Consider the following 11,621-nt stretch of genomic DNA (forward strand, 5'->3'; position numbering starts at 1 on the left):
CATAGGAGGGATGGTGGAGTGGCCAAAAATGTTACAAGCCAGTTGGACCATCATACAAATGCCAATTTCCCAGCGAAGGCTTTAAGTCAAGACAGATTCTGATTCGGTGGACGAATCGGCTTTGCGAATCGGTAAAAATATAACTAATTCCGCGTCAGCCAATCGAGAGCTGGTGCCGCATTTGGCGTCACGAGCACGTGGGGAGGTTCTCTGCCCCACTTCCGGTGATGCCGAAGGGGCGACTCTGTGTGGACGTCTGCAGGACGTCTGTCGAAGGGTCGACTTCGTGAAGACGTCTGCCGAAGGGTCGACTTTGTGGTGACGTCTGTCGAAGGGGCGACTCTGTGGGGACGTCTGCTGAAGAGTCGACTTTGTGAAGACGTCTGTCGAAGGGGCGACTCTGTGGGGACGTCTGCCCAAGGGTCGACTTCGTGAAGACGTCTGCCCAAGGGGCGACAACGATCGCCGCCGTCGTCGCCGCGGTGACGCTCCGTGACGAGTGTGGTCACATCGCGAGTGGTCAGGATGAGCGTGCGAGCGCTCTGGGTTGTCTCCCGCACGGCGCGCGGCGAGGAGGCGCGCGTTCGATACTCGAGGTGAGCGATCGATACTCGAGGTGAGCGATCGATACTCGCGGTGAGCGTTCGATACTCGAGGTGAGCGATCGATACTTGCGGTGAGCGATCGATACTCGCGGTGAGCGTTCGATACTCGCGGTGAGCGTTCGATACTCGAGGTGAGCGATCGATACTCGAGCTGAGCGTTCGATACTCGAGGTGAGCGTTCGATACTCGAGGTGAGCGATCGATACTCGAGGTGAGCGATCGATACTCGAGGTGAGCGATCGATACTCGAGGTGAGCGATCGATACTCGAGGTGAGCGAGCGAGCGACGCTCCCCCCCCCTCCCCCCTCCGCCTTGTGTCGAGCGGCGTGCTCCTTGGGTTGTGTGCTCGGAATCTGTTTTTGTTTTAGATTTGCGGGAGGAATCCGATGAGGTGTGAAGCTCGGTGGTGGTGGTGGTTTTTAAATCACCGGTGTGCCAAGGATGGGTACAGGGGTCGGAGAGTTACAGCAGCAGCAAACAAGACGACAGTGCAAAATAGAGAAAATGATGAACAAGTCACGAAGTATATCTAATTAACGCATTCGTTGTGTATTCATAAATGCGATGTATTAAGGTTGGGCAAGGCAGCATACAGCACCAATAGAACAGTCCCAGACCACGCCAAGATAACGCCACACAGTACAATGGCACATTCACATTGCACGATCGATACTACACAGATAATGATCAAAGTTACAAATCACATTTGCAAATGTCCCTAATCGGCACTATTCTCCCGCTTCAGGATGTCTTTTTTAAACCTTCCTTCCTGAAGCAGAAGATTAGTGCTGGATATTGTTTAACGTCAGTTGCATGGCGTGATATACGTAAATAAAAGGAACACAATGGTCAACAATACTGCCTTAGAATATAACAATATATACATATTGGGCGACTTTTCGGGCAATAATAGCCCCTATCCTTAGTTATTTTGTTAATTGTGCTTTCGCACCACTGCCAACGCAGCAGCACCATCAATAATTATGATCATTTGCAACCCTTTGGCCATCCGCTACTGGATGAATACTTATTGTTTAAGCATACTTCACCAAGCGCGACGCTGTGGGTAGCTTAAGATGTGTTATCACTTGGCCAACGATGTTAGCCGGGACCGGGAATCAAACTCAGGTCGCCAGGTTGATAGGGCAGTACGCTAACCACTGTGCCACCGCTCCTCTAATGTTGTACCTGTACTATAGATATTTCTAGATTTGAAGCTTTCGTGACTGCAAGGATTCATACTCTTTGGGTTTTTTTTCGGTAAAGTCACGTAGGTAAAATATAAAATAAATGAAAACAACTAAATTAAATCACTTATTTTATTTTTTACCTACGTGACTTTACCGGAAAAAAACCCCAAAGAGTATAGATATCATGTTTAAGGGTATAATATCATACACACTGGTCGATTTCGATTTAAAGCTTTCGTGACTGCAGGGATTCATCTCCAGACATGCCGCAAGCAATTGCAGGGGCTGCACCTAGACCCTTTTCACATTTTAAATATGTTTTATACGAGACATGTTTGTGTCCATAACAAAGGTTTTTGGATTAGATCGCGTAAGTATAGGTGTGTTGTAACCCTCCACCACCCGACACAGTAAGGTTTGTCACGTAAACAAAAAGTAAATCCACAATGTTGTCGTAAATCCACCAGTCGGCTGAAGTAGTAACTAATTGGCGCGCTTTGTTTATGTGACAAACCTTCCTTGCTGTGTCGGGTGGTGGACGATTACGACTCATTTATACTGCGGGATCTAACCCAAAAACCTTTATTATTAATAATATTGCTCGCGAAAGCCTATGTGTTTGACTGTTTTCACACAGATGCTATCCCATCGTGGAGGCCCAAGCCCGGCGCCTCAACGGACACTCCTACTCTCCGGCACCCACACACGAAGAGCTCCTCCGCTTACTCGGCAACAATAAACACTCCCACAATCACCACCACCACAGTGGCGATAGTGATGATGACGTCGACGATCCGGACTGCTGCAGCGACGACGTGGATGACGGCGGCGTTGGCTCGTTCCACGCGGGCTTGGTGATCTCTGTGCACGGGCAGAGCGCGTGGCCCCTGCTCGTGACGCGTGCCACCCCCGAGTGGCATCTCGTGTGCCTGCCCCTCGTCGAGGGACCCCTGGAGCCCCGGCCACCCCTGGGGATGATTCTCGGGGTCCCTCAGGGCATGGCCCTCCTGCAGGGCATGGCTGCCTTCATGGTGGATCAGCAGCAGTCAAAGCCAGGGGCTGTTGATGCCAAGGTAAAACCACATCCAGTGTGGGACCACAAAATGATAAAGAGATATCATGATCATGATCATCATCCACTGCTGGATGAAGGCCTCCTCATGCCATCTCCAGTGCAGCCACCATTCTTTATGAACTGATTGAATTGCTCCATCTCCACAGTGGTTGCCCTCGAGGACGCACCCTCACTTTGGCCACCATTCCATCACCAATCTTGTCCTTCGGCCACAACCACGTTTTGCGCCAATCCAATTTGTTGCCAACAGGTTGCCCAGTTCAGCACGCTCATGATCTACGCCTGCCCGTTTGGCCGCCCGGCCGAAACCGACTTCAGAGTGCTGCTGCGGGAGCTGGCCACACCGTCTGGCAGCAGCGGAACATCAGAGCAGCAGCAGCGGCCTGCCCCGGCATGGCGGCCCCTGTGCGCTCAGCGAGTAAAGCCGCTCGTGCGGATGAGCGTGGCGGAGGTGGTGCGCTCCGTGCAGTACGGGCGCAGGGACGTGCCCGACGTCTGGGAGGTGTACGGATCCGTTGAGTGCAAGGTGAGCCCAGCGGCGCTCCCGAAGTTACGTGACAAACTGTGACAAACTGTGCCAAACTCACGTTTTCTTTTGTAATTAATAACTTACGCAGCTTGGCGCGCAAGGCATGTCTCATCAACATCATCGTTGGTTATTGTCTATCCATCACTGGATGAAGGCATCCCCATATATTTTCCATCCCTCACTATTACGTGATGCCACACAATCCATCTCACCCCTCCACATGAGCTGATCTTAATGCTCAATTTCCACGTTGGTCATCTTTTCGAGTGCACTTAGCTGCTGTTCCATCACCAGTCTTGTCCATCAACCATATATGCTGTCTCATGTTTATGTCTGTCGTGTTTCTAATCCAGAGAAAAACACGCCTAATGGTGCTTCAACAACATTGTACTGCTATATGCCTCGCTTGATGGCTCCTCACTGTCAAATGTTCCTAAGCTACAGCTGGCGCCTAATTTTTCACTGAATATTCTCCGGGTCCTTGTAAGACTGCAGTAGGTGCCACGTGACTAGCAGCCACAGCCATTGGGAGAGGTCTACTGGATGTGGTGCACCAGCTGTGTTTATACTTTTCAGGTCACTGACCCAGACAATCGGTGGCTGATTTCTTAAATGATGGCGGGTCTCTTATAGCGCGACTCTGCCTTAAATCTGTACCTTGTGCGATGTATAAACATCACCACCGGAGATACATGAAAGGCGGTCGAACGTGGTCGCTGGCCACACAGCTCTTTCATGCGCTGCACCTAGCCATCATAAGTGCCCGCTGAACAGCACTTTGCCTCAACATCCTGTGCGGGGCCAAACGCGTCATCTCCGTGTGCGGTCGTTCGCAGTGCGAGCTGGACGGCACGCCTGACGTGAGCGCAAATCTGACGCTGCCGGCGAACGGCGTCCCGCTGGAGGACCTGCTGCTGCACCAGTGCGTGTTGGCACCCGACCCGCAGCTCGTGTGCCCGCTGAGCGTCGCCGCTCCCAACGGAGGGGACCTGTCCTTCACGGGGCCCTACCGCTTCCGCTTCGTGCCACCGCACGACGGCTTCGCGCTGTGCTCCTACACGGCGCAGGTGTTGGCAAGATGCAGCGACGCTTGTCTTACTTATTTTGTCCGTGAATGAAGATGTTGTTCCTTAAATAAACTGTGATACTCTGATTAGCATGGTTGGCTACATGCGGTGCATAAGAAGTCGTACATACATATTGCATTGCCAGTGGTGCACAAGCGCAAATAACAATTACTTGGTTTTATCGATATCGTTGCCCTAAAGATAAAATATTTAAATTTGGTGTTTCAAGGAATAGCCCTTCTTCATAGTAAGCAATGGTAGGAAATGGCCTTTCTATGATGATGGACCTTTGCCCAAAATCGGATCTATTATTGTGTTTTAATTGTATTACGATGGAGCTGATTAGGCTTTCACATCCGTGTGAATTATTGAATGTGTTAAAATGTTTTACTTTATAAAATAATAAGAAAAAATTATCAAGTCTGGGGGTCCACAAAGGATTATATGTAGCTCTATAAAAGTAATATCCTTGTAGGAGTTGTAAACATTGAGCCTATAGTGCAGTATATTGACAACGAACATCAATTTCATAGAAACTTGAAGCTAATCTCTTAGCAGTTTTAACATGGTTAAAAATTACATTTGTGTTTGCTAATTGAATTGCTCATGGCACTAATTCAGTTAATTGGGTTTGTGTTACACCCCACAACAAAGTCTTGGTGTTTAAGTAATGTAATAACGTTACAAATTGAAAAATTGGTTTTCTTAAATCCTGTAATCCATGTCTAATCCACGTGCATTGTGCAGGCGCCCATTCCGCCTGTCCGTGGTTCCTTCCGCCTCGCTCTGGAGAAGGACGAAGACAAAGAAGACCATTTTGAGCGCTACGACAGGGAGAGCGGCGACCAGGACCGGTCGGATCGACGAACTGGGGAGGCTGGAAGTGAACGAAATGGCAAAGGACTGGCTCTGAGGTTGACCCTCGACTTGAGGCTACATGAAACCGTGAAAAATTCCTTTGACCACTTCGAGGCACGCATTCCCTTGGCGAACAGGTACACCCCTGGCGTGGAATTTGAAAATGGGCATTTTTTTTTTAAACCCCTTCCATTACCTCTGGCCACCCAACCGTATAGTCACACCACAGTTGATCGGTGGATTGTAATACGAGTTTTCCGACCTCTTCCAAGGCACCTCGCGAGCGTGGAAGAGTAGGCCATATACCCTCATCGAGGGATTATCTAGGGCTCCCTCTTGTGGCATAAGCAAGTAATCCCAGGGCTGAATTGTTAGCTTTTTCACGATGCACATGCTGTAGGTTGTTTTTTTGAGTGCAGCTGAATGATAGTTCAGATGTAACATGGAAATTCATCATTGAATGTATGAAACTTCACTTTCCCTTACTAATGCTACACAAGTATATTTGACGTGGATGGGATAGAAATGTTGGTAAATTCTTGGAATTCGTAATCCAATAACGATGTTTTAAATAGATGTTTTTTTAAGGAATAACAACTCCGTATTACGTGTGTATGAATATCTTAAGGGTGTCTGCTTTTGAGGCCCGTGCCATAAATATTCTAAATGGGGTGGGAAAAAATCCCACTCTAGTCACCATTTCAATCTTGCATTGAGTAATGCAGAATTGATACAAGCGTGTGGGGCATGGATGAATGACCTAGTTACATTAAGACTTTGATGTCTTGGAATTGACTTCACTACATACGGGGTCATGCATAATTATTGATGCTTTCTGTATATTTTATGTCACCTCTAGTGGCCCCATAACGAATGTGGCTTACAAAGTATCATGTGGTCAGTTGGAAGCACTCAGGGACCAGGATTTGCTCATCTGGACTATTGGTAAGCAATTGTATATTTTGTATGGTATGAGCAAGGGTCTGTATGGTATTAGATGCTTAAAGCTATGATTTTCAACTCGAATTACGTTTTACCACAGCAGTCTACTTTTCACTACATAACAAATTACAGTAAATATGTACGTGATATAATTTACATACAAGCCTAACATTTAATACATTTACCAATTTAATAATTTAAATGTAGTTGTATTTTGCTTCGTACAGTCGTGTACAATGTATGGATAAGATCCTGTACAATTTTCAGATATCGATCCACATATCATTGTTCTGTGAATTGCCATTGATTTTAGAATGTTAGGCAAAAGAAACGTACAGCCCTTCGTCAATCAACTTGTGTATGAAGACCTTGCCGTGTCAGTCATGGGGGTCGTTTGACCACACTGGCCAGTGTGGGTTGGTCAAGAGGGGGGGGAGGATCAAGGACCCGTTCAGATATCACTCGTCGCTGATGCTCACCATGACCCAGAATCAAACTGTTTGCTGGGTTTATAAATACACTGCGCTAATCACCCCGGCACATTCCTTTTTGTATTACTGATCTACATTGTTAGAACAGAAGCTACATATGATTACATTGCAACTGTATGAGAATAATGGTGTGCAACACATAGCGAAGGAACACTTAAGTGTAGAAAAATGGCAGGCACAAGGAACTAGGCTGTTTGTGGGTTAAAGAACTGATGTTGAAATCTTCTGACGTGGGTTTTTTTTCCCCTTTGCTAGGTCAACGGTTTCCAAAGTCCCTAGAAGCCAGTCTCGTTGCGTGCATTGGTGTGAGCTCGGAAAAGGAAGCTGTAGACATTTCCTGCAATGTACTCGATTCCTACGTTCAGGTTTGAAAAGCAACACACATTCTCTGCCAATAAACCACAGTAATGCAGACATGAAAAAAAATAATCCTGTTTGTTTCAATATCCTGTCCAAAATTCAGACTACCTAACATCTGCCAATCCTACTGATTTAAGCAGGAATCTAATGATGTTTTTAGTGTCACCACCGCATAACGATTTGCAATGCAAAAATTGTCAACGTTTTAGTAAAAAAAAATTCTAAGGTGCTTTGATCAGCTTTGAAATTCAGTTTGTGGTGAAATGGTTTCAAAATTGGCAGCCTTCTGCTTAAATTGGTAGGGTTGGCAAATACGCCTAATTGTAAATTTTCTTATTTGATTTTCGAGTTCCTCTGTATAATACATGCAGTAATAGATGAATGCATTTTACGAGTGGCAGTTTTAAGCGAGAAGGGAAGGAAATCAAATTTAAAATAAATCTGCCAATGTAATAAAGCACCACAATAATATATGTTTGTACTACAAACCTGAATTAATGATGACAAACTAATGAAGAAATGTTACATTGCCTGTTTAGCGATGTGCTTGAGAACAAATGAATTAATAATATACCGCGGTGGCGTAGATTAACGTTGCCTGCAGGTTATCAGCGTTAATGCATTTGGGTGTGGTCCCCATAGCGTTACGCATTGGAGGAAAACCTCATGGCCAGCTGTACAGTACATGGGCTGGGGATAGCCAGTTTGGAGAACCCAGCCTGCAGATGAATTCAGTTATTGATTTCGATTTAAAGCTTTCGTGACTGCAGGGATTCATCTTCTTGGTTCTTTCGGTAAAGTTACGTAGAATGGAAATAATAAAATAATAAAAATAAAACAATAAAATAATTCTCACGACGTTTCGGCCACAACGCAAGCAGCCGTCCTCAGGTGAAGAACAGGTCCGTCGATAAGACCGAGTCTGAATGACACGTCCTGGGCTTGGAGCGTCTATTTAAGCTGGGAGGGAGGAGGAAGAGCGCCTTGACAAAATAATTTGCATATCAAGAGGAATTTTAGCATATTTTTGTAAGATTACACTATGTATTATTCTACCCACCCTACTGCACACCACACTGCTGCTACGTGACTTTACCGAAAGAACCAAGAAGATAAGTTATTGATGTTTAATATGCCAGCTCATATGTACACATGCTGGTCCAATGAACTGCTATAACATAGTGTGTTACGTCTACTTGATAGGTGTGCATACTCAATGTGTTGACTAACAGGGGGGGGGGGGGAAGAGCACACTGAAAGCTGATACTCGTTTCCTGAGACTGCTGAGCTGATGTAAGCTAAGGCTACTGAGCTGACACAAGTTTACGAAGGCCATTGAGTTGATGCAAGCTGACCAAGACTACTGAGCTGATTATAGCTGCCGGAGACTGCTGAGGTGATTTAAGTTGACTTGAGTCTACCCAGCTGTTACAAGTTGATCCAGAGCCCTGAGCTGATACACGTTGGCTGATACAAGTTGACTAAGACTCTTGAGCTGATAGAAGTTGATTTCAGAATTCTAAGCGAATGCACGTTGACTAAGCCGATTGGGCAGATGCAATTTGCTTGAGACTTGTGAATATTTTTCATAAGCCACGCATACCGATAATGTCATGCACTTTATTTGTAATGTTTTTTTGTGGTGATTAAACATTGCGCTCATGCTTGAGACTAAATGCAGTTTGTGGCCACGCTGCACCGTGAAGTCCATGTAGTCCATGTATGTCTCTCTCCATGCAGCTGCGATTCAAGATTCAGGACTACACGCTGACGGGCTGCACCGTGGACCCACATTCCATACAAGTTCAGCCACCAGTCAAGCCCAAGCTGATCACCGGCAAGCAGCACACATAACGGGCGCACACGTGCCCACTCCGTGGGTGGTGCTGCAATCAACCATAACTCTTTACAAAGTCTCAACCTTTAAAAAAACCTGTTGATTGTTTTTGATTGTTGTGTTTTTTTCTTTTTCAGCAAGAGAACTCGTCTCCGCAGAATACATCATCTGGAACAAGTTGGGTGATGCGCCTATTGCCTACAGGCCCGATGCCTATGCTTAAAGGAAGCTTCCGACCCTGAAGCTCTCGTTCTTTCATTGGCAAACGGGGGCTTCAAAGCACAGCACGAATCAGTGACTTAACAGTAACTGCATAGGTTTATTTCTCATCCTGCACGCTAAGAAGTCGGCCAGCCTGTGGGTCTTTTTTCATCTTTGTAAAGCGACAAAAGAAAAATATGGAGCTGTAAATAATGCCTGGTCTCAAGCCTTTTCAATAAAGTGACTGTGATGATTGTGAAGATGTATTCTTTGTTTATTAAAAAAGAAAACTGCCATAATTATTGTTTTTCTTTCGAGGGTTGCAGCCGAATATTACCGGAGATTGAACAGTTGATGTTGGGATTAAGACACATTGCATTTCTACAATGGGCTATATACATCGCATTACTCAACAGTGTGCATTGGAAGTCTGTGACGCTTATGTTTAGAACATGTTTTCACAAGTATCAGTTCATGGGAAAGACACTGAAAAGGCATCAAATCGCAGAGTAGCATGAATATTGTCAGTGTATTGAGTGAACCAATTTTTTGTAACACGTAGGCTTTCGCAACCAATATCCATAATAGAGTTTTTTTAGGTTAGATGACGTAATATATAAATGTCGTTAAACCCGCCACCACCCGACAGCCAATCCGTAAGGTTTGCACACTCCAACACGCCGGTGTGCTGCACTAGTAACGGATTGGCATGTTCTGTTTACGTGACAAACCTTACTAATTGGCTGTGTCGGGTGGTGGCGGGTTTAACGACACATGCTATCTAACCCGGAAAAAAAAACATGAACCCAGTTTTTGCCATGCGCTCATGTGTTTTACCACTCATACCGGGTATAGCTTTCTGATAATACATTATTTGGCTCCTATAAATACCTCTGATTAGCCACTTCGATGAGCTGTCGTGTGTGACAAGGTCACCTCTGAAAAGAGCTAATAGCTCAAAATAAAGTAGTGTTATTGAGCGCAGGTGGAAACTGTCGTCTTCAAGATGTAGATGCTCACCCCGAGCCCTCATTACTTTGATGGTGCATTGTCTTTGAGCTGTTCGCCTTTTGGCGTCCTCTGGTCGAGCACCAATTGGGTCGAGGCTCAAAAGAAAGCCGTCCCTTGGTGTGGACCAATCAGTTTCAAGGACTGCATATATTATGAGTGTGTTTTTGTTTGCATTTGACTGCAAGTATTGTGGTTAATGCAGACATGAATCCTTGTAAAAAGGTTTAAGTTTTGTTGCCAGAAAAAAAGGGGAAAACCCCTATTATATTATATCTTGTCAATGGGAAGGATTATGAAGTTGCAGCTTGGTAACAAAATAAGTGGTTTTGCTCCTATAAAACATTGTGGCCACTTTTATCAAATTCGTGTTTACTGAATGTCATCACATTGCAACTATTACGTGAAACATCAAAGCGTGCGTGAGTGAAAGCTGGTTACTACAATAATCGCGTGTGTACGGTGTAACAGGAGACCCACAGCAACGTGGCCGTGTCAAAGCTGGCAGATCAAACACAGCAGTGTAGGGCTTGTGCGGAGAGGGGCAAAGGAGATCATACAACGCCCTACTTTAATACACGAGGAGGTATACGCATTGTATGGATGTACGGTGAACTTCTTTCGTACCGTACGTAGCCCACCGTGCTAATCGAAGGTGCGGGGGGAAATCCATTTGGTGAGCACTGCAGTGGCAATGTTGCGGAGCCAGGATTTTCAGGTAGGATGGGCAAACCCCTCCAGCAATGAAAAATGATAGGAGTTGTTAGTATGGACTTACTCTTTGGTTCTTTCGGTAAAGTCACGTAGAAAGAAAGTAAATTAAACAATATAATACGACGTTGCGATTGCAATAAAGGCAGTCATCAGGTAGAAAACAACCCCTAGTGAACTTCAAAATGTGTCTCCGTGTCTGTGTTTTGTCTCAAATTTTGAAGTTCACTAGGTTTGTTTTCTACCTGATGACGGCTGCTTGTGTTGCATCCCACTGGGATATTTGCACAGGGTTGGTGTACGGTGATTTTTTCTGCAATATTTTGCTCTTTTCTTGGATTTTCTGTTTGCACATAGTCACTTTAAGATGTTTTCTTGTTCATGTTTTTTGTTTGTTGCGGTTGCACCCGATTCAAGAGCCAAATGGCTCACAGGGCTATACCTAATAAATGAACTTTGAAACGTATTCTATTACTTAATTTATTTTCTTTCTACGTGACTTTACCGAAAGAACCAAAGAGTAATTGCTGCAGTCACGAAAGCTTCCAATCAAGTGAGGACTTTGTCCCTCGCTTTTTAGTCGACGCGTGTGCGGCGATGGCGCAGCCATCGATCGAGGGTCGATTTCGAACCGCGTTGTGTGATCGGCATCGCGCTCGCTGGAGGTGTTGATGCCTTCAGGGAAGTCGTGTGCTGGATACGTAACTGCGCACAATTCTGAATCACTTATAGCCGCTTTGCCGTTA

General features: G+C 45.6%; 1 protein-coding gene across 1 annotated transcript; it reads left to right on the plus strand.

Annotated features, from left to right (window-relative positions):
- Window positions 1-217: 217 nt before the first annotated feature.
- Window positions 218-9,416, plus strand: AP5M1 (adaptor related protein complex 5 subunit mu 1). Its single transcript, XM_078608420.1, has 9 exons — window positions 218-596; window positions 2,434-2,869; window positions 3,122-3,397; window positions 4,237-4,467; window positions 5,215-5,462; window positions 6,185-6,270; window positions 7,014-7,123; window positions 8,859-8,955; window positions 9,093-9,416. The coding sequence occupies exons 1-9, from the start codon at window positions 526-528 to the stop codon at window positions 9,176-9,178; spliced, it is 1,641 nt and encodes a 546-aa protein (XP_078464546.1). The 5' UTR covers window positions 218-525; the 3' UTR covers window positions 9,179-9,416.
- The last annotated feature ends 2,205 nt before the right edge of the window (window positions 9,417-11,621 follow it).

Source organism: Lampetra planeri, chromosome 30, assembly GCF_965212315.1.
Source record: "Lampetra planeri chromosome 30, kcLamPlan1.2.h2, whole genome shotgun sequence".
NCBI lineage: Eukaryota > Metazoa > Chordata > Hyperoartia > Petromyzontiformes > Petromyzontidae > Lampetra > Lampetra planeri.